Raw genomic sequence first — 24,527 nt, 5'->3', positions numbered from 1 at the left:
AAAATCCAATTCGGTTTACAACTGATTGAGTTATGAAGTGTCAAACATAAAAATAAATATAATTGAATTGAGGCCCTCTTTTTTTTACATCGGTTGAAAGATTTAAATAAGTATTTTATTCAAAGTGACATGGCAAATTTGATAGAAATTGGTCATATAAACATGGCCAGCATTATTTTTATGTTAGATATGCTTATGGTTCTAATTATATGTTTGTATTTCTGAAAACTAGGGCTTCGCACTCAGTGAGAGAACTAAGTTTTAAAATCATGCTTTGTATCAAAGAACATAATATATTGACGTACTTAAATCTATATTTATTATTCGATATCTAAATTATGTATTGAATAAATATTAAATAATTTGTAACTAATTGTTTCTGATGTGTAAGTGGAAAAATATGAGAAGTGTATATGGCATGGCTAGAGATAATGGATCATTGTGATCGCGCGGTTTATGTGAAACTTTCAAAAATCTAGTTTTTTCAGATTCCAATTCAACACGAGTTTCTTATTTCAATTTATGTTATTTATTTATTTACGAGATGCGTATAAAAATATAATTATAATATTTTATATATATATATATATATATAATTCTATTTTTAAATTAATATGAATTAAGTTGCAACTAAACAATAATTATTTAGATAATATAAACTGATTTTAATTTTAACTACGTATAAATTTATAAACAATATTCTAACTGATAAAAAAATTTTCTAATTTTATTTAGAATATATATATTAGATAATTAAGCACACCTTAAATGTTAGACTCTTGTCTAACACACTTAGTACATATGTGGAAATTGGAAACATTAAAATATAATTATTTTTAAACGGACTGTTGGAAAGCTTTTGTGGATTTGAATAGATACGGTGTTAACTTAATTTTACCCATATAACTAATGATACAAAACCATATGTAAAAACAAATAATAACACAAAAGCAGATGATATGAAACATAATGGAAGTCTTTGCTTAATATGCAATATCATTTTGAATATAAACAAAGGCAACCTAATTGCTGATGTTGGACGCGTATCCAGTGCGTTAGCATATGATCATAATATACATGGATTCCCAACTGACATTATTACGTATTCCGTTATTGTTCTAAAGAATCCAAGGACAGGCACCACTATAAATATTGAGGGAATAATAAAAATTAACCAGTTTGATTCCAAAACTAAGGACAGTGTAACAGAAAATATAGGAATTTATACAAACAATTGTGTATTATCAAAATGTTTGCGAAATTGGTAAGTAGCTCATATTTTTTTTTAATATTTTCATTACGTTTATTCAGTTAAAAGTTGAAATTATTTTAAAAGGGCAAGTATTATAAATATTCATTTGAGTTTTTTACAGTTTTAACCTACATACATTTATTATATCAAAGTACTTTATCGTTTGTAATTAATGCATATTAAGTTTGGTTTATTTAACTTAGAATTATTTTAATAGATTCTAAAAAAATACTATACTTTAAATTTCAGGGTGTTCTATATTTTAAGGTTTTCTTGCATCATTGCATATTTAATGATGCAAGATAAATAATTTTGAGCTAGTTCCGATCTTAGATATAGATTGAGATGTAGGTCTTTAATCTTTATGAAAACTAATAGTGGCAAAGCTACAATTAATGGTGATGTTAAAATCTATGTGTTGATAGTATACCCCATTTGAATTATTTACAAAGTGTTTTTAAAATAGTAAATAAAAATAAATGTTATTATTGACAATTTTAAAAATATTTTTTAAAGATAATTTTTTATCATTAGAGGATACCACCCTTACACAAATACTAATAGTACTGCAGACAATCATAACTAGAAACTCTAAATTGACATTCACATGAAGTCTATCTCTTTAAGCTGTTTAAGATTAAAATTGTCATACTTATTAGAACTTATGCTACATTAATTAAATCTATATATATATATATATATATATATATATATATATATATATATATATATATATATATATATATATATATATATATATATATATATATATATATATATATATATATGCGATCCCAAACTATAGACAATATTTAAAAATTTTATACGAAAACAATCATAATCATACAGTTTTCTTTCAATTTTAATGCTCAAAATTACGTAAAGACGAAAATGTAAAATAGACTGTTTCTATGTGGGATACATGGAGAAAATCGGATTTGGATTTTGGTACATATTTACTTTCCTGTTTAATTAATACGAGGTTTACTTTTTGTTGAGTATTATTAGATTGTTCATATATCTTTTTTGTTCTAAATGAATTGTATTTTATTTTTAAATTATTGCTCTTTATTTTTTATCGAAAAAAAAAAACGTTATAAATACACATAAGACTTTCAGTTTATATTTTTTTTACTTACCTTTACTGCAGACAATCATAACTAGAAACTCTAAATTGACATTCACATGAAGTCTATCTCTTTAAGCTGTTTAAGATTAAAATTGTCATACTTATTAGAACTTATGCTACATTAATTAAATCTATATATATATATATATATATATATATATATATATATATATATATATATATATATATATATATATATATGCGATCCCAAACTATAGACAATATTTAAAAATTTTATACGAAAACAATCATAATCATACAGTTTTCTTTCAATTTTAATGCTCAAAATTACGTAAAGACGAAAATGTAAAATAGACTGTTTCTATGTGGGATACATGGAGAAAATCGGATTTGGATTTTGGTACATATTTACTTTCCTGTTTAATTAATACGAGGTTTACTTTTTGTTGAGTATTATTAGATTGTTCATATATCTTTTTTGTTCTAAATGAATTGTATTTTATTTTTAAATTATTGCTCTTTATTTTTTATCGAAAAAAAAAAACGTTATAAATACACATAAGACTTTCAGTTTATATTTTTTTTATTCATATAAGTACCACTTCTATCAGACTTAAAGGTCGATTTGATGATTATTTTTTATTTGCTAGGTAAGGCCCATGAATTGATTCTATAGATAATTAATTATAATTGAGAGCAGTAGGCGTAGTACAGTCAATATACAAATAGGATTAATTTAAACATCACTTTGTCATAGTTTACAAATTTTAAATAAACAAATGTTACCTTTAGTTCGAGTACTCCAATTGATATTGGAAAGAGAGAGAGAGAAAAAAACTTGAGAGTATACAAAACTTATACGTATTGCAATGTTGTGTAAAACCAAATGTTTGCTTGGCTGTACTCACGGTCTTAATGAAAGAAAATATTATTTTTATCTGACACTAGCGATCCGATTCAGCTTCGCACAAGTGGACTGAATTTTCAAAAATCAATACATATAATAAAAAAAAAATCTACCAATTACTGATCGGTTATTTTACAGCATTTTATATGTGATTATTTAGACTGATGTAATTTTTTTAGTTATGAATCGATTGAAATAAAACGAACACTAAATGTTAAGTGGAGAAAACCGCAACGCAATAGTCAAAACTGCATTCATATCAATATAGACAAACAGACATACATACATACAGAAAACAAAGAAACAGCGTTCATAAAGCCCCTTTATAGTAGTTTTTTTTTTATATTTTCCATGCACAGACAACGACTAGTTACGTTTTTATTATATGTATTGATTAAAGTTTTTTTTTTATTATTATTTTTGTTTTATTTGCAGTCAGTACTTAATATAATAATAGTTTATATTAAGTAGTGATGGCAAATTTGATATACTTTATTAGTCAACTCTCGGAATATTTGATGATTCTTAGTCATAAATCATAGCTTTGTAATAATGGCCCAGAACAAAAAAAGACGAGGATTATAGGCAGAAACAACAGCCATATGTTGAGTGTAAGTTTTATTTTTATTTTCTGTTTTAAAGAGCTAATAAACACTGGGATAATAATGACAGTTGAAGACAGAAATTATTAAAACGTGTATACTAGAAAATTATCATTACCAATAACACATAAACAAATTATAGGATTAAATATCACTTGTTAACATCATTATTTGTCATATGGTTCCGGCATAGAATAGGCCACTCTTTCCTTTCCTGTGGGTATCGTAAGAATCGACTAAGGGAGGGCGAGGAATGGGCAGCAGTGTCCCTCTTAAAACATCTCTAAAGACTAACTGCGGTTGTCAATCCGCCTGCTAAGCGTGGTAACTACTGGTGAAACCCCCCAAGGGGGAGGCTAGTTAAAGACAAAGACTGATATGATGGTGATAAACATCGTTATTAATACTGTTAATATGAATGTTAGTTTGTTTGATACTTTTTGACACCTTTACTCCTCGATTAGCCTATCATCAATATGCCCGAGCTTAGTACTGAGATAGCTGTTTGATTATAATTTACTATAAATGATATGCGTAACTGACGTAAATTCTTACAGTGATTAATTGTTTATTTAAGTGCGTTGGATTTTTCTACCCAGTTATCATGGTCGTGACGTAACTAATAAGATGCGGGTATGAGTTAAAAGAAAACCTATCTGTTTATCCTTTTCCTTTGTCGTTTATTTTCGTTAGGAGCAACATTATCGGAATACACCCGAAAATTATTTCGACAGTAGATTCTGTTGAATCTGTCAGTTATGCATATAATGGACATCCATGAAAATCAAAATAATGTCATAATTTATTTTTTTCAGGTACTTCTATTTGCACTCTTCGCACTAGCTATGGCCAGACCGCAGTACTATCCAAGCTACGGATATAGTGGCTATGGAGCCGGTTCTCCTGGATACTATGGATACTCCGGCTATTCGAATCCTGCCACTTACTCGGGATATGGCTCTTACGCATCTCCATACAGTTATGGATATGGATACTATTGATTCAAACATGATCTCGACACTTCTCGAAGTAATGCCCAAAAATTTATGTATAGATGCTTTAACAACTCTATATACTTTTGTATTCATTTATTTCTGCTGCCAAAATCGGTGATAATTGTAATGTTATTTTAAAATTATATTATACATGTTTTGACATACATTTTGTTTTTCTTTATAGTCCAATTACTATTAAGAAATGTTACACCTAGTAAGAGTTAAATGTACCTACACGATTTGGTAAGGTACAAGTGGCGTATTGGAAATTTCCAGCATGTCAGTCCATTGAATATTAAATAAAAAAAGATTGGCATATTTTTTATAATAATAAATCTAATTGTGTTAGTATTTATATAGTATTAATTTTCTAGTGAGTTTTTTCGTTGTTTATTATCTCTTGGTGAATTAACGTCTCAATTAATCGTTATGAAATTGGATATACTCGTACTAGAAGTAAATTTCAAATAAAGGCCGCATGTATATATATAAATGTTTATATATTTTATATGTTTATATAAAAATACTATTTTTATATATAAATACTCACTTTAAATTAAATAAAAATGTGAGTGAGAGGGTCTCATTCACATTTTTATTTAATTTAAAGTTTGAAAAAAAGTAAGTATTTCAAAGTATTTGGACAATAATCATGTTTAAAAACATGATTATTAAATATATGCCTATGGCAATCAATCGGACGGCGTGCCTGATGGTAACTGGTAACGGCACCACTCTGGGTGACGCCTACCACATGAACAGCTCTATGGACATCATATAATAAACCTCGGTGGTTGGTTGGTGGGTTTAATACATTGTCTCATTGTTACGGCATTTCCGTAGTATAGAAATACTTGTATGCATAAATATATATTTAAATAATTTATTATTTCAATCAATTATTTCGAACTCTTAGTACATGTTTTGTTTTGCTTGGGACTTTATAATGCTGTGTGATATGACTGGCAGTACCTACTCGTAATAGTACGGGTACTACTAATACAATATGTATGTTTGGTAGAAACCCGTTCGATATACGTTGTATATTTAAAACTTTTAGTTAGGAATATAAAGGTATAATTATTCGATAAGGAACCCTAATTTTTTTATTATTATTGCCATTACGAATATTTTATTAAAGTAATTGCTTACTTGTTACTATATAATTAAGGTCTTCAATATCAGGTGCAGTCTTGTTCAGTGGACCTATAATGATGGGTGACGCCTAATACGGATGTTGATTAGGTACTTGATATGTGAGTATGTACGTACATTGAATACATTTATTATTTTGAAGATCAAGGACGGCTTTTTGTTGCATTACGAGACAAAGTAGTTTGGGCGTGGTTGGGCTCATTTTGTATATAAGACATGTCCGAGTTTTGAAATTTATTACTTGTGTTAGTAACTCAAAGTAAAACTTCAACCATGTTCTTCAGACTGGTGAGTTGTTGCTTAAAAAATATTTTATAACTTTTTGCTGAAGTTATTTTTTTTTACTGAGGATAAAAGTAGATTCTATTTATTTTTTTGGGCTAAATTATTCTATAATATTATGATAATAAATAAGCCTGCCAGTTTTGCGAAACAGAGAGAAACGGGAGTATATATTTCGATTACAAAAAGTAAGAAATAAGTGCGGAATTGAAGAAAATATTGCATACCATACGCATGAATCGAAATAAAATTAAAAGCTGTTTAGATACAGCACAGTGCCAGACAGACGATATCACACTTCAAAGAATAAGGATTCTTTTGTATTATTTTACGATATTTTATTACGATGTCTTAAAAATAATGGTGCTTAAATTGAGTAATAATAAATATTAATTTAAATTACATAGAAATATTAAAGGAAGGTCCCGGCATAGAATAGACCACCCCTTCCTTTCCCGTGTGTTTCATAAGAGCCGACTAAGTGAGGGCGAGAAATGGGCAGCAGTATCCCTCTTAAACATCTCTTATCCTGACACTACGGTTGTTAATTTGCCTTTGCAAAAACAAGGGGAAGGTTTATGTTCAGCAATGGCCAGTTAAAGGAATGGCAAACAAGCTGAAGGAAAGTGGTAACCGTATGTTCAGCAATGGCCAGTTAAATCCCACCCTTCAAACCGAAACAAAAGGCTGATATGATGATAATGACATAAACATTTTAAGGGCTTATGTCATTTTTCTTACAATTTTGTTGCTTATTTACTATACTAATACACTATACTAAAGCACTCAAACCATTTCTTTCAATAGTCTTGACTAAAATATATAAATGTGAACTCACTTATAATCATGCGGTCAACGGCAGAGTGCGAAGAAAATAAATTTTAAGTTGTCCATTATTCTCTACCCGCCAACGCAAAGGCAATGTTGGTGCGTGACTGTTGTTTTGATACGTTATTATTCTAGTGCATGACTACAAAGAAAAACGATTGTCTAAGTGCACTCTATAAATTTTAGAATACAAATATATCTACTTATTCGATTTGTCTTCCCGACGACAATAAATTTACCATTTTATTGTTTCCTTAAATCGGAAAATCGAATCGAAGCCAAGAATAGAATTTGAATAAGATACTTTTTTAAAAGACATTATTATATTTTTTTATTAGCTTTATATTTCTTTATTAGGGTATGTAAATGCCCATTGATCCGTATCTTTTTTACACAGTATCTAATAAAGTCTCTGAGTAACTTAAGCCCTTGAAAAAGCATCATGTCTAGCTTTATACACCTTTTGATCACAGTAACAAGGACAGGCGAAGTCAGTCGTAAGAGGACGTTCACAGTTGAATGATGATTGCTGTTGACATTTAGCCGTGATGCTTCTCTGACCCTTTTATTTCGTCGCGTATGAAAGGTGTTTTTATAAATATATGTTGTGACCGAGAGCGTTACGGCCTAGCAATTTCCCACCCTAATTTAGACCCCAAAGGTCACGAGTATCACAGTATAAAAAAGAGAAAAAAATGCGAATCAAATCTAATTTGAATATCTTTATTAAATCAAATTAGTCTGAAAGAAGGCGATATAGGCTTATTTCTAAATGTACCCATATCAAGCGTTCTGATCACTGCAAAGACAATAGTCAATAAATAATATATGCCTTTAGTCACCCCATCAGAGATTATAATTGTAATATTTTTGACTGAGAATATGACTACCAATATTTATAGATTACTTTAAAAAAAAACACTTTCAGCCTTTTATTTTTATCTTTTTAAATTGCAATTGAGTCATTTTGTCTGTATGAACTGGACATTATTTTTTTCAGATTTTCTTTAACTTGGAACAAACACGGTTATATACTATCTCCATGCCAAAATTTCAGTTCGGCTAAGAGGTCACAAATAAGTAAAAAAACAAACGCCCTTTCATTTTTATTATATTAGTAATGATGATAATTAAGTTGTTTACAAAATAAATTTGCAATTTACGCAGCAAATTATAATATTTATAAATATCAAAGAAACTTAAAACAGGGCTCCAAATTGATATCGGGTCATTGACTTTTTCTTATAGACAGGCTTTAATGTGCTTGATTTGACTTTATTTCTTTACAATAACGTTTAATAGAATTTCTTTTTCGACATAAAAACTCGATTATTTGCCCTGAATGAAATAAACAAGGCAAACAAACTCTATTTGAAGCTTTGCTTTTCAGCAGATGTTATTTAATTTGTTTAAATTGTATCAAATACGAATTTCATTAAAAATCATCAATATCGTCGGTGTTCCAAGAAAAAAAATTACAATTTTTTTTTTTTTTTTCAATCAAATAATCTAATAGAAAACTTACTAACTTTGTCTGTGGCAAAAGTAACATCTCAAATACGTGACTATGAGTTGAATTCTTAAGGAGTTAATATTAGTAAAAAAAGGAAACAAGTATGATTTTCATATTCAATTTAAATTTCTAAATTTAAATGAATGTCATTTTTGTCTTCATGTGGTGACAGAATACGAATTTCATGTGTCATAACTCCATCTCATCCCTAGGGTAACAAAAGAGGCGACAAAATGTAACACAAGAAAAAGAAAAACGCAAGGTCTAGCCAGCATACTAGACAAGGCGAGACTTCTCTAACAGGAAGGAAAGAGACCTATGTGATTTCTAATCGATTTTTAAAAGTATAATATTTTGTTTCAGTTTGCCCTCTTCGCTCTGGTGGCTGTTGCTTTCGCCAGCCCCAAGCCTGAGCCTCAAGTGCTGACTTACTCCGCACCCGGCGTACTACCAGTCGGTTACTCCGGATATTCTCCTGTTGCATATTCCGCTCCATACGCCGCTGTCCCATACGCGTACTCCGGATACTATGTTCGTTAACCTATCACACAATTGAAAATTGCTAGAAATATGATACCGATTTGCCAAATGATAATATAGTTCATGCTGCATAATTATTTGTTTTATTTTAATGTCGTTGAATAATCAAAGTATGGTTCTTGTAGGTGCCACGCGGAAGTGGTACGATAGTATACAAGCCTGTTTAGGTACGTACTTAATTGTATGTCAATACATATATATATATATATCAAGGGCAAGATATCACTCATTAGATAAATCAGTTATCATTCATATTGATCTAAAGGATATTATTATAATAACAAGGTCACAAAACGACTTCTAATTAACAAACAATGTTTAAACAACTGAGATGTTACTTATAATGAGTAAACTAAATAAAATAAAGCAAATTTGAATTTTTTAATATAAAAATTGTGGAAGAAAGACAAATATATGTTGTATGAGTGATCCTTTAAAATAGAATTCTAAGATACTAAATGTAAAATAAAAATTGTAATGTTATATTAGGTATTCGAATATTACTATACCTATTTGTAAAATATATTAAGAAAATTTTTATACCACCTAAGATAGTACCACTCGCTTTTTAGTAAGCAAAGTACATATGTTTGTTTATATACTATTTATTGTACTATGCCATATAGAATTGGCGATTTTTTTAGTAAAAGCATCAAATCTTTTAAATATCCACAAAAAACCTGTATAAGAATATATCACTATTATTCGACATAATTCTTCTTTTTTTTAAATGATTATCTTAATAATAGATTGATTTAAATAATTTTACACATTAGATACATAGATTATAATTAGATATATAACTCTCTCCTATTATTTATACGTTACGTTTGCCCCAAACTACTTACTATTCACGAAACCGGATTTCTTTAAAATACGTTTATTATCAACGAGAGTCGTAATGAATGTCTGACACATTATTATTATAAATTCTAAGAGCTGTGTCGGTGACTTCGTTGACTTTGCTAGTGTGGCAAATGTCTTCATTATGATTTTGTCACTAAGTATACAAACTCGTCAAACTTAAAATAGTGAAAATAAACATTACAAAGTAATATAGTGAATAGAAAAGTTTTTAAATACGTACGGATATTTAGATATTTGTTACTCAATTACATATAAATAGCTTAATCGATTTAAATGATATTTAGTACACAGACAAACTATAATGAAATAATACAATCCTGAAATATAAGAGTTTTTTTTAAATCACGCGCGTAAAGTTGCAAAAATGTATTTATATAAAATTACAAATTTATCAATTTTGGTCAAAGAGAAATACAGTTAACTGGTTAATTCTTTTCAACAAAGATTAAATGGTATGATACAACGAATAAAAATTTTAGTTTTCGATTAATAAAATAAAAAATTTAAACATATACTGAAAAGTGCTAGTATTCTTGAGGTCGATTAATTTACCAAAACTGGTCTAAGTAATTTGTGAGATATCTGAAAACTCTTTGAGATTATTTAGAGTATTTATTCATTTATTCATTTGAGCCCATGATTATGCTAAGCATATTGCCAATAACTACGCTTTATTTTACGCTGCATTACGATGACATTTTTTGGTTATTTTTATAATGTAATAATCGTCAGTTACTCGCTCTCAGTATTCCACAGACCCCAGTCTATTATTTGGTGCGCTTTTATGAAAAATCTCATTTACCAATAAGTACCTATTTATGCAAATACGTTATACTCTTCAGTCTAAGTCTGTGATGTTTAAAAAATGACATTTGTTACATTTTTTATTTAAATATATCATGGGTTTCTTCTATTCAGCGTTTTGATTGGTATAAAAATTATATGTAAATTATTAATGAGATATGGAGCCAGAATGATAAATGGATCTAGTTTTAGCTTTTTATAAAACAGTATCTATTACATTCTGACGAATATACTAATTTACGTGATTCTATTTAAATAATCAGTAATTTGCATGATATAATGTAAGCATTCAATAATAATATTTTTTAAGCGAAGTTAAAAAGGTATATAGAAATTGACAGTTCTTTTGTATTTAGAAACTATTATACGTAGATTATTTGCGTAAAGCCTATTTAATATGGGATTATATATTAGGTTAATAGAGAAACAAGCATGGAGTGTAAAAGTTACCATATTACTCGTATATTATTATCATGTCAGCCGTTACCTAACCACTGCTAAACATAGGCCTTCCCTTTGGGGGGTTTTCCCAGAAGTTGCCAAGCTTGGCAGGCGGGTTGCCAATCGCAGTTAAGCTTTGGTGATCTTATAAGGAGAACAGTACTGTCCATATCTCGACCATTAATATCCTTTAGTCGTCTTTTACAATACCCACGGGAAAGGAAGGGGATGCCCATTCTTTTCCGAAACCATACGGCTCATCACTTAAAAAGAAACAAAAAACAAGAGATCTTTGAATGACTGCCTTTATTATTTTTTATTCTTACCCCCATATTACGTAATATGTGTAAAATAATAAATATTGTGTGAAACCAACTATTGTTATATTATCATAACATTTGATTGTACTACATTTTTAGCAATAAATTTCATTTATTCATTTATTCAATATGAAAAGCGGTAAGAAGGGCAAACGATATCGAAAGCGATAACTATCGTTTTTTGTTTTTGTAGATATTATGTATCAGAATCCTTAGTCTTATTAGAGACTTAGATTGGTCTTTGGACTTACTGACCGTTTCACTGACAGAATTTTAAATGACAAAATTATTTTGGAAAAAATATTTTTATTTATTTCGTCCAATAAATATTACAGTTACATTATCAACACAATAAGGCATATTAAGAGATATGTATCCATTATTTGATATGAACACAACACGAAATTGTATACGATTATCGGCGGTAGAAATAGTCAGCAGCGTATGCATAAGGAAGGCTGTACGCCAGTGGTGCGGCGGAGTTGACTAGAGTTGGCGCGTAATCTTGGACGCTATATGATGAACCGTAGGAATACGCTGATACACTAGAGTAGGGGTAGGCCGCTGGAACTGCGGCAGGCACGGCTGCAGGGACGGCAGCCGGAACGGCAGCGGATACGGCCGCCGGGGCTGCGATAACAGCTGCCGAGGGGGCTACGTAAGCAGCCGAAGTTAGAGGAGTCGACAAGTATGGTGACACGTACGATGCACTGAGTAGCAGTGGATCAGCTGCTGCTGATACAATTGCTACCAGCACAATTACCTAGAAAGAATTTGTGCAATTATTTGAATTTATTGACTCTTGAAACAGAACCTGTATGGTATTGAGTACAATATTATATCGCTTCTATGGAACTCAACATTCAAAACAGTATTGAAAACTGCACTTAATTATTATAATATACATAAAATAAATAAATAAAATATAAACAAAATTTAAAATAATATTTATTTTGCACTTCTAATAGTTAAATTTTGAAACAGATTAAATTAGAAAATGTATCTAAATGTATTTATTTTATTTAGGAACACTTACCGCAATTAAATTCGACATTTTTGTTACAAAATGAAATGTTTTCGTTGACAAGTTCCTCTGTTTGACTATTGGCAATGCACTGACAGTCATAAGTATCTCGTACCTTATATATTTGCCACACTTTAAATGGAAATGGTAACAAATGGATAACTATGAAAAAGAATAGAATCTTTGAATAGTATTGTCAAGGTCTTGTTAAATAGTTGTGACGAAAACAAAAGAATGTATAATCACAGCAGAGGTAAGTGTGTCCAAAACCACTTGTGTTTTTCCCATTAACCTTGCAGTCACGTCACTTTCTTGCTTGTAATACAAAATCGTAAAAATTCATTGATCTTAATTGGGTAGGAAGTTAAACATCCATTTGTTTTATTGTATAGGAACATAAATAACAATACTAATTTATTTTATGTGCCTGCGTGTAAAGAAACTGTAAACTACAGAAAATGAATTCAAATTAAAATGAATGCAGACGTAATTTTATCATTATTACTTATAAAAATCACATCTACCCTTTATAGGACGTGAGGTAGCAAAATAACCCGTATGTGTATAATGTATTTTTGTTAAGAAAAAATAAATAAACCGTATTTATTTTTTGTTGACAAAAATACATTGTATTGAATCATCCTCATCACCATCATCATCATCATTTCAGCCATTACCCGTCTATTCCATTGTATTGAATATCATGTACAAATTATTGAAAATTACATATTAATAAGTAAATTATAAGTTCATGGTAAGAGAGTAATCAAATACAAAACTTATAAGATATAATGCAAATTAATTAAAAAAATTTACATATTAATCAAATTCGTCAACTGTGTAACAAGAAATGTAGCTTGTTTTTAAAGCGATGGGCAATTTATTAAATAATTTTACTGATTAAAACCATGTATCAAGCTGAACTATTAAAAAATTAAGTTGAATATCACTGGTCATGTCTCCTCGCCTAGTATTTTTGCGCAAATTTCTGCCCTGCCCAGATTCTCTTTTGTGCATATATTTAATGTAATCAATCGGCGAAATTATTATAATATATAAAGATTAGGCATCATTAGAATATTATATTTTTGGAAAAGATAAAGAAAAACATGATGGTTATGTATTTACATGATGATATTGTGGGATTCAGGCTATAATTTGTAATGCCCTTTTTTGTAATTTTTTGAAAACAAAATTAATATCTATTAGTATTCAGTAAACGTGTAGTGTCACAAAGCTAGAACATATGTGTTCTTGTCCTTCAGAGAGATGGGCACCATTCACTTCGTGGGTTTCAGTTGCTCGATAAGTACATAATACTATTAAGTATGTTTGTCGTGTCGTTAGTCTCATTTTGAATATTATTTTGCAATAATGACTACGTAGAACTTATTGTCTATAGCAAAAAGTATTTTCAAAGTATTAAGAATGGCAGGAACGGTGAATATTTAGTTTAAATTGAGGAGTTGTAGTTTGAGTGTACACAAATATGCGATGGGACAATGCGTAATTAGTCGTTATATCGAATATTACTTGTAGAAAATTATAATTTTCAAGTTACGATCCTCTTGTATATGACGTTGTCAGAAATGATCGTGAAATTGGCAAACGATTGCCATTGAGGAAAAACAATTCCATTTTATGATGAATGTTTCAATAGTATCTAAGTAATAACTTTTTTTTTGCCTATAAATTTATTGTAAATGTAAAATATTGTAAGTAGTAAGTGTAGTCTGAGTTCAGTATTGGTAAAATATTAATAATTAGCTATTTAGCCACGACTTTGTTTTTGGCATATTTTAGAATTTTAAATTGAAGAAGGTTTTTTTATACAACTTAGAATGGCAAACAAGCTGACGGTCCACCTGATGGAAAGTGGTAACCGTCGCCTATAGACATGAACAGTAGCATGGACATAACAGAGTATACTGTTTCGCCCATGATATCCCCCATGCGTTGCCATTCCTGAGGACTCAGGTGTTATTCCTCTGTAGCCAGTAAATTCACGCCATATCCCACCCTTCAAACCGAAACACAGCCATGCAATCACAACTGCTTCACGGTAGAAACACGAATGTGACAGAGATACCCAAGCAATCGACTTTTGTACAAAGTCTCCCTCTGGTATTTTGTTTAAAAAATATATACAATGTCTGTTTAACTTATCACTTAGAGTTAGATATATTATTCATTGACAAAGAATGTATAGTCTGCACCCAGTGATTTCTTATAACAGCAAATATTTTTAACAAAAGTTTGCAAACAATTACTTTCTAATGACTAGACGCATTTAGTCATTAGAATTGCCACTAGATCGCTGTCCACTGTCGCTGGTGTTTTGATGCGTAATAAGAAAAATCAATAAATTAGATCACCTATTACAATAAAACATACCTATACCAGATTAAAAACAACCTTTAGGAGTACAACTGAATTTCAAACAACAGGTTTATTGTTTTGGGTTCTATTGCGCTTAGTGAATCCCCTCTCATCAGTGTTTTTTTAAAAATGTCTCATGTACAGACATCGTCTGGTTATAGTTTTATTAAATTAGTAAGAATAAGATGTTTTGTTGAGCATTTTATTGGTTTAGTTTTTGGTTCATGAAAAATATTACATAAGTAATTTTTTTATTGACTAATTGAATCCACAATCGACTATTGCTAATACATATATTTTTTACTAAGTATGTAATTGTTAAAAAAAAGATTTTTTAGAAAAAAATTAGTCACATTTTCGTACTTTAGACATTAATGAAATGTATTCATTTTTAAGGTTTGTTCACGTGATCTGAAACGTTTTGCTATTGTTAAGAATCCTTGTAACTACTTCCATTGAAGCAAAACTCTTGGAAATTGTGCTATTAAAATATGTTTTTTTTTTTTTTATTAATAGAGCACTTCTTGAGTTAAGTTGAAACATACTTTGTTTTGGTTTATTGAGTTTTATTTAAATTAAAACCACCTTAATAATTCTATACCGAGTCTATTTCGGTTACTAAATATGTGGAAAACCTTTTATGTAACCATTTTTTGGCGTAATTAATTTAGGATAGATTATTTTTGTTCTCCTCACGTGCGTGTGTCACAAGACTGCGAATCTCTTTTTAAGTGGATGAAAATGATGAAATGGCACCTGCCTATTCTAATAGTATAAAATGGTGGAGCATGAGGATGAAGTCAGATCAGTGGGCCAGTAGTGGTGAATTTACACAAATTAATCACGGTGCTTTTCAAGGAGGACTGCGACTATCGACCTTATGTGTATTGTTAGCAATGGGGGCTAACATCTAACAATCCTTTTCTCTCATATTATGAATTAGGGTTCAAAGCTTTTGTAACCTTTTTTATTAGGCTTTCATTTACAATAAAGGTGGCCTATAATCTTTTGAGATCAAGTAGGTGCTGCCTTCACAAGAATAGTAGTAAAAACACTTAAAAACATCTTGGACTATTTCCATATAATAATTAGAATGCTGTTATTGAAACAGTATTTTGTAAGGTGTTTCATACTATAAGTTTTAAAATAGTGTAAATATTAATATTTGCTACAACCCAATCGTATTGTTCGATCAGACAATGTCAATTTTAAAAGAAAGTCTTTAACATTACAGTAAGTTTAAAAAAATATAGCTATAAGAAGATTAAGCGTTTGTAGTTTTCATATGCATGGTTTATATGACTGCGAATGTATACTTAACATGTATGTTTAGCATTGCAGAAAAAAATAGCGATTACAAAATAATTAAAATAATGTACATTATTTTAATTATTTTGTAATCGCTATTTTAAATTGATGATATTCTTAATTATATATCAAAGTATGTATATTTGTGGTCTTTTTATAATTATTTTGATTACCTCTTTTAATGAAGTAGCTATATAATATAGTATTTTTTTTAAATGAATTAATAAAATTTTGTTAAAAGAAAGAAATATACATTTTATCATTTTACATTTATTGCCATATGAACATGTACCTAAAACTGATTGTGGTAGTCGCTTGGATCTTAACGTTTCTTCAAGTAGCCGTAACCGCCGTATCCGTAGCCTAGACCATATCCAGAGTAGGCAATGGGGGCAGCGCCATATCCATAACCAGCGTAACCGGCATTGTAGCCGATGGGAGAGACGGCTGGAGCAGCGACCACGGACCTTGCGTAGGATACAGCAGGTGCGACAGAGACGGCTGGGGCAGAGTAAGCTACTGGAGCGGTGACGGCAGGGGCAGAATAAGCTACTGGGGCAGCGACAGCGGGTGCAGAGTAGCCGATGGCTGGTGCAGAGTATCCGATAGCTGGCGCAGAGTAGCCGACGGCGGGCGCAGAGTAGCCGATCGCGGGCGCAGAGTAGCCGACGGCGGGTGCAGAGTAAGCGACGGCTGGGGCGGCGGCAACGGCTGGGGCAGTGTAAGCTACTCCGCCAAACAGACCGCTAGGCTTAGCTGCGGTAAGCCCCAAAACAGCGGCGACAACCAACTGTAATTTAACATATATTTATTATTATTATTTTCAATATTATAGTAAAAAGCATAATCAGAATATAGGGAAAGTTTTATTGTTGTGCAAATTCTTACATTAATTTGTGCCACATTTTATTGTAATAAATTTTAACTAGAATTAGGATGACACACAATGGTCATTATTTAAAAAAAAAATCTGCATGATATGAAGTAGTTAATATATGCAAGTATAAAAGAATGTTAGCACAACGAAGGGATTACACTATAGCAAAAACAAAATATAAACAACTTAATCATAATATAGCTGAATTTTGGTCTGAGATTTCGATATGTTACTAAACTGCAAATAAATTTTATTGCATGATCTAAATTGAACTCATATGAAATCAAAAAATAAAAAATAGGTAATTTGACTAAAATACTCATGCCCTGTATTAATTATTATTTCAAATAATGAATGTTCATTAATAAAAAATTTCATTAAAACAAGATGTTCATTAAAATTCATTAAGTCTCTTTTTACACGTATATTATTTATTTATTTATAAATTTAAAAATACTTACCAATTTGTACATGTTTGATATTTGTTTTCAGGCCGTTGGAGCTGAATGATAAAATATCCACTCGCTCGGCTATTTTATACGAATTTCTAAAATCGTCACTAGTAAAATATATAAAAATAATAAATCTGAAAATATATTTTATGCGCATTGAAATAAAGTCTTATATTAATTTATGATAAGTGTGAACTTTGTTGATTCATACAGAAAAATAATTTTATACAAAATTCAAGGCTAATTTGTCAAAACTAGTTCAAATATAGCAATTAAAATTATTTGAAAACAGCCTACCATATTTTTGTTTCCTAAAGAAATAATTACAACATATCTCGTTATTACACTTATGTTAGTCATTAAGTTCTCAATTAAATGTTTAGTAAATAGTCCTGTAGATTTGTATGATTTTCATTAAAAAGTATACCTTTCTTACTTATCTATATGACAAATAAAATAAAAGATTTAACTTTAATTTTTTCTATACTCGTAAATTGTAAAATGCAAATTAATTCAGATCAAACGAATTCTCACATTATTATGTAAACTGATTTTATAAAATAATTTCTTAATTTGTATATTATTTTATGTGTTATTTAATAGTTTTAAAATAATAATAGGAGAAACATAATTATTGTAAACTAATTTTAAAGATGATCGTTTGGATATTAGATTAAATACGACTGTTTTCGAAAGCATAGAATGGAAATATTTTTTGTTATTTATTATCTTATATTATTAAAGTTTTTGATTAATTCTATGATTTACATAGAATTATTCAAATCCGGATATATATATATATATATATATATATATATCCTTAGATATATAGATAAAAATATAATTTTAATTATGTTCTATGTTTATTATAGCTTATGTTTCAATTTTGTCACTTGGATAGGTACTGTAAGACTTTCAAAGTGCAAAATAATTCATTTGTAATTTTGAAATCCAGTTCTACTCAGATAATATGTGTATATTATCTGACTATAGGTATATTGAGTTTAAAACATGAAATGAATTCAGATAGGAGTTGAAATTATTGGGAGATCGTAGATTTGAGTACGCAAAGTATTGAAAAATTAGGCTCTTACGTTAACTATATCGATTTGTTAGATTTTAATAGTTATATTCTTTCCTCGGTAAAAAAGGATTTTTTTTTAGTTTTCTATACCTGTCTAGGTTTGAGGGATGCGAAATAGTTATAAAACTACTGATTGTAGAAGTATAATGCTTTAGAAATGACAATCCGTGAGAGGGACAGTAGGTGTTCAATTTATTTTGTAACATTAGTGCTGTTTATATCTACAGTTTATATTATTTATAAAAGAGACTATATTAGTTGACCTCGGCTTGAATGATCTGGAAAAAATAGATTTCTTATAAGTCCTATGTCCTTGTTGTGCTGAGGGATGATATGCCTCTCCATCTCTCTGTCTAATATGCCTGTCTACTAGGCACCGTGACTGTTTATTTAAAGTTATTTTCGAACTATATTTTGCTAAACACTAGTGGAATTTACTATGCATGAATTAGCAATAGAATGTTATATATATATATCTATTACTAATTCACTACAAGGTTACATGTACCCGTAATAAACATATTGACTAAAATATATTTATTTCTCATAACATAATATTTTTGTATTAAATCCATCAACAATTACAGACAGTTAAAATTCATTGACATTTCAAACGTGTGTTCTATGCCAATGATGATCTAATAAAATATGTTAATATACTTAGTTCGAACACATTCTGTTCTAAATTTGGAGTCATGGGTCTTAGAAAATAAGCTCTATTCGCACTTACCCGTGCTGACGCGTGACGATTCATACACGAATGTCAGTGAAAAAAAATTATTGTTAATGTCAATGACATCACTTATGCTTTCTGTAATTTGAAATTAGTTTTTAGCATTGAAAATATTTTAATTGTCGGTATTCAAGATAAATTATTTATTTATACAGACCGACTGACTTATTTATTAATGCAGAACCTAAACTGCTAGAGTTGGATACATAAAATTTTGGATATGACTGATATGACTTTTATGAAGTAGATAGATGCCCATTAAGAAACGGTAGCTCAATTACTATGGGTACGGGAGTTGATCAACAGTATCAGTATAATGCGAGTTTTATTTTATTTTATTTTTTTTACATTGTATCTGTTATGGCCAGGAATACGGAATGCCAACATGGTTCTGAATAACTCTGACATGTCATAGTACTGATGAGTATATTACATTCATCGTCACGTGTTGATTCTGTTGTGTGTGAATGGTCCTTAAACTTTAAATCTGCTAAAATTAGTGGCAACTTAAACATTATATGTTCATTGAGGTAATAAAATAAATATTCGAAATTCAAATTTCCAAAGCCACCTGACGAATATTTTACTTAAGAGGCTGTCCTCGCCAAGAATTGCAACATTGTGATCTGATTAGGTGCGTGAAAAGAGTAATTTAGTTAAAAGATAGACCATTTTTTTGCGACCACATTTCTACTTGTTCTTGTTTTAGTAATGTAATTTCTAAGACAAATAGTAAAAATCCTATTATGTTACATATTTTTCACCACATTTGATCTTAATACGCTTTCTGTTTTTACCTAATGGTTAGCTCGAGCTCGCCGCTTGTACAAAGTTTTATTGTGCAATAAAGAATAAATAAAATAAATAAAAAATAAAAAAGCCATTTATCGTAAAAATAGGGCTGCTTTTTAAATATATACTTAGTATAACATCTTGAACTTTAACACTGTAAAATTCTGTACCTGCCACCTGAAAATTTGTCTAGATATTTCCTACTCAGAAGTAGTGATACGCTAAATCTGCCATTTTTGGTATTCGAGTATGATGATACTTATTAAAAAAAATGAATTCACGAATTTGAGGATTCGGACGAGTACGTACTTGAGTGCTTGTTCGAATATTGAAGCACAACATCAAACTCAAATAATTTGTATAATTGATTTTTGAAGCTAATGAAGATGAGAGGAAGGGGCACCGTTCTATTATTTAATATTTCTTATTTTCATAATGAAGAAAAAAGCGATTAATTTTCGAAACACATAAATACTCGAAACTGCATTCGAATATCATATATACGAATTCTGTATATTGAGTACTCGAATATCTGAACATCTTTAGGTATTAAAATCTGCTCACTCCAATTTATTCGATTTAATTCGACGTGGCCCATTACTAATATTAGGCAACATATAAGCGGTTTCTATAAATGTCAGATACAGGACAAGATATCTATACATATTTTATATACTCTTATGGAAAAAAAAAGGAATGGCTTTATGCCTTTTATCAAAATTCGGATCAGAAACTATCAAAATAAGCCTAGGCTGTGCGAACAAATATTCACTGTCTGACTCATGTGAAAAAAACATGAGAGAAATATGAAAAAAAATATAGATAAATGGATGCAATCAGTATATAATATAGTGCTGTGTTTATCACTAAACGTTAACATTATCCATCAAGTGGGTTGCTAGCTGCAGCTTGTTTTTCATTTTTACAAAAAAATTTGTCCACTTCACAAAAATGCTGCTGTGTGGTCCCAACATTGAATGGATCACCTCTTCCTTTCCTGTGGGTATCGTGAGAGGCGACTACGGGAACTTAATGGTCGAGAGATGGGGAGCAGCGTCCCCCTTAAAACATCATCAAATCCTAACTGCGGTTGTCAATCCGCTTATCAAGCGTGGCAACCACTGGTAAAACCCTCCAATAGGAGGAGGCCTATGCTCAGCAATAGATATTTAACGGCTGGTATGATGATATAAATATTATGATACAATTGTTATAGTTAGATAACTTATTAATAATCCGAAAGATACACTAGCAATATATATATATATATATATATATATATTAAAAAATAATTATCGGACCAATAAAAAATATATTCAAATAAATTCGTATTTTAGGCGTAGATGAAAATAACTAGTTAGCATGCCATATTTTATGTATCCGTATGTAAATGTTAGGGCCACCATATGTTATATAAGAATTAAAAAACATAATTAATTCAAAACATTTGATATTGATTATTTTAATACTCATCAAACTAAAAATTATTCAAATTGTTATCAAAACAAAAATTATGTATTTTTTTCTGAATTTTCTAATTAAGTACTTTTCCGTCATTGTAGTTATTGTTTTCTCTTTCTTAAATAATAATATCTTAATCATTAATTTGGAGAAATGTCGAAATATATATTAATACTATAAACTGATTAAAAAAAAACTTATTGTAACAATTTTACTAATTTAATTGGAATTTATATAGGAAATATGTGATATTTAAAACAGGAAAAATTTTATTTTTTATCTACTTACCATAAAGACTATATCGAAATTTATCAAGTGGGTAACACTTGTCAAAACGTCAAGCAGTAACAAATAAACACTTACATCTATTATATTATAAAGTAAATAGTAGAGTTAGTAAGGATGTTATTCTTGTTTACTATTTTATTGATTTTTTTACAAGTTAATCGCTAAACTGATGGAAAAAGTTAACTGTCTACATTGTCTACACCGTCTACATAAACAGAAACGAAAATATCACAGAATACATTGTAGTAAACGGCTTTCCATAATACTGACTATTGTTATGTTTGTTGATATGGAGATAACAAGTAACTTAACAGTTTTTTAACCATTTTTTTACCTAAGCACAGCAATGCAAGCATAGTTGTCAAGCAGCTGAAATACGAGAGAGATAGAGGTACTCACGTAAATGACTCAGTATAAAGTCTCCAATAAGTATAGTAACAACCAGTGAGTAGTTTGGTATACCTAGGTATTATATCTAGGTACCAAAAAGTATTTTATAGTAATTTTATGTATATCCGGGTTTTTAATTATATCATTTTACATGTTTATTGCATTGTAAATATCGAAATGTGACATATGAATATTTCACACGAGTGCGTTTTGTGTTTAGTACGAGCGTGCACTAAAATTCTAGGGTAATATATTAAAAACTCGAAGGAGCAGTCGGTAACATTTATTTTAAATTTGCATACTTATTTAATTTTATATCTACAACAGGTTTTTCGGTGGTTAATCTAATCTTAACGTTTCTTCCAGTAGTAAGATGGGTAGTTGTAACCGAATCCATAGTTGTAGCCAGGGTATCCAGTATAGTATGGGGAATAACCAGAGTAAGCAAACTGGGCTGGGTATGATGGGTAGCCGAATGAGGCAATTTGTGCGGGGACGGGAGCAGTGTAAGGTGCAGGGTTAACCGATGGGGTGGCATAGGAAACTGCTGCTGGTGCGGACGATACGGCAGACCTGGGGAAGGAGACAGGGGCAGAGTAGGCGACTGAGGAGACTGGTGCCGAGGCTACTGGAGCAGAGTACCCGTTACGAGGGGTAACACCCACAGCTGGGGGAGCAGAGTAGGCAACTGCTGACGAATAGGCTACTGGTGCGGGGTTACCTACTGGTGCAGAGTATCCCACTTGTGAGGAGTAACCTACTGGCGATGAGTATCCTACTGGTGCTGGGTAGCCTACTTGTCCAGAAATGCCTACTGGAGACGAATAGCCTACTGGTGCAGAGTAGGCCACTGGTGAAGGGTAGGCGACTTGTGCTGATTGTACTGCTGATGCGGTGTAAGGTACAGGTGTTGACACGGCCACTGATGGCGCGACGGATACAGCCGAGCCATAGTTAGCTTTGGCAGCAGCGAGCCCCAGCACAGCGGCGAATATGAACTGGAACATATAACGACTCTTAATTAATACGAATTTAATTACATATGAACAATATATTAGAAATGAAGAAAAAAACTTTATTTTGCCCAAATATACGACGGCAGCCACGCAGGCGTTAAAAAATACCTAATAATAATAATAAAGCTACTAAATTAACTAAATACGTGGGAAAAAATGTGTATAAATGTGTATATCACAGCATTTTCAGTGAGAATAAGTGCGTGTGTGTGCGCCGCAATATTTGTAAAACGAGCACTCATGGTTAATAGTATATTATTTTATAATTTGCAGCTTTTTCTTATGAATTAAGTTAAAAAGTATCTTGGATGTTATCTAAAATGTTGTTAGGCAGTTTACTAAATTTAACTCAAAATCGTACAGAAATTTAAGCGTGATGTTTGAATAATTGTACTTCAACAATCATTCAAATATATTCATAAACTTTCATATATATTATGTTAACTATTTTGCAAAACTTTATTCACATTAACTACGATATAAAATATCCTATTTGTTACTACTACAATACAATACAACTTATACCAAAATTTCATTGTAAATTGTTAAGCCTATATGGGTAACCAAATAACAAAAATTCAAATAATATTACAAATTTCTATATTGATAATATTAGTAGGATAAGCGAGAAATAAGATCAATTTTGCCATTGTCGCAGATTATTCAGCGTATATTAGTTCTTAATAGTAAAATGAAAAATAAATTTTAAAGGTTATGAAATTTAAGGTATTCAACCGTTTAGGTATAAAATTTAGGCAGTTAGCGACTATTTCGCTTATAAATAGGTATTAATTAAATATCTAAAATAGAACTCACCAGTTTGTACATGGTTATGTTTTGTTCAGGGCCGTGGAAGTTGAATAACGTTAAACTCATCCCAGACGCCTATTTTATAGGAAAATCACAAAACCGGACGCTATCCTAAAATTTCACATAAAAATTAATTATAAAACATACTTTAACCCCATTGGTTTAAAGTTCAATTCATTAATAGAATACACGTGTCGAGAAATTTAAATACATCACAGTTTTATACTTTATTATAATTTACTATGGACATCAAGGTTATGTTTGATAAAACGAGTTCGCTAAAATAGCTACCTAAGTCTATTTATATAATTATAAGA

General features: G+C 30.1%; 2 protein-coding genes and 1 long non-coding RNA gene across 3 annotated transcripts; 1 reads left to right on the top strand and 2 right to left on the bottom strand.

Annotated features, from left to right (window-relative positions):
• The first annotated feature begins 5,380 nt into the window (after nucleotides 1-5,380).
• LOC113521387 (uncharacterized) lies at nucleotides 5,381-9,238 on the top strand. The gene is made up of 2 exons (XR_008253316.1): nucleotides 5,381-6,289; nucleotides 8,988-9,238. It is a non-coding gene; the product is annotated as an uncharacterized LOC113521387 (long non-coding RNA).
• A 2,584-nt stretch (nucleotides 9,239-11,822) lies between these two features.
• Nucleotides 11,823-12,742, bottom strand: LOC113521509 (cuticle protein 38-like). The gene is made up of 2 exons (XM_026907049.3): nucleotides 12,633-12,742; nucleotides 11,823-12,359 (listed from the first exon to the last, which is right to left on the bottom strand). The coding sequence occupies exons 1-2, from the start codon at nucleotides 12,720-12,722 to the stop codon at nucleotides 12,012-12,014; spliced, it is 438 nt and encodes a 145-aa protein (XP_026762850.2). The 5' UTR covers nucleotides 12,723-12,742; the 3' UTR covers nucleotides 11,823-12,011.
• A 3,817-nt stretch (nucleotides 12,743-16,559) lies between these two features.
• LOC113521455 (uncharacterized) lies at nucleotides 16,560-24,323 on the bottom strand. The gene is made up of 4 exons (XM_052899042.1): nucleotides 24,217-24,323; nucleotides 22,740-23,382; nucleotides 17,646-17,665; nucleotides 16,560-17,097 (listed from the first exon to the last, which is right to left on the bottom strand). Exons 1-4 carry the CDS (start codon nucleotides 24,274-24,276, stop codon nucleotides 16,630-16,632), a joined length of 1,191 nt encoding a protein of 396 aa, XP_052755002.1. The 5' UTR covers nucleotides 24,277-24,323; the 3' UTR covers nucleotides 16,560-16,629.
• Nucleotides 24,324-24,527: the final 204 nt, after the last annotated feature.

This window comes from Galleria mellonella, unplaced genomic scaffold (assembly GCF_026898425.1).
Source record: "Galleria mellonella isolate WM207_F2 unplaced genomic scaffold, CSIRO_AGI_GalMel_v1 utg55, whole genome shotgun sequence".
Taxonomy (NCBI): Eukaryota; Metazoa; Arthropoda; class Insecta; order Lepidoptera; family Pyralidae; genus Galleria; species Galleria mellonella.
Note: the sequence above shows the minus strand (reverse complement) of the source record. Positions and strands in the feature narration are given on the sequence as shown.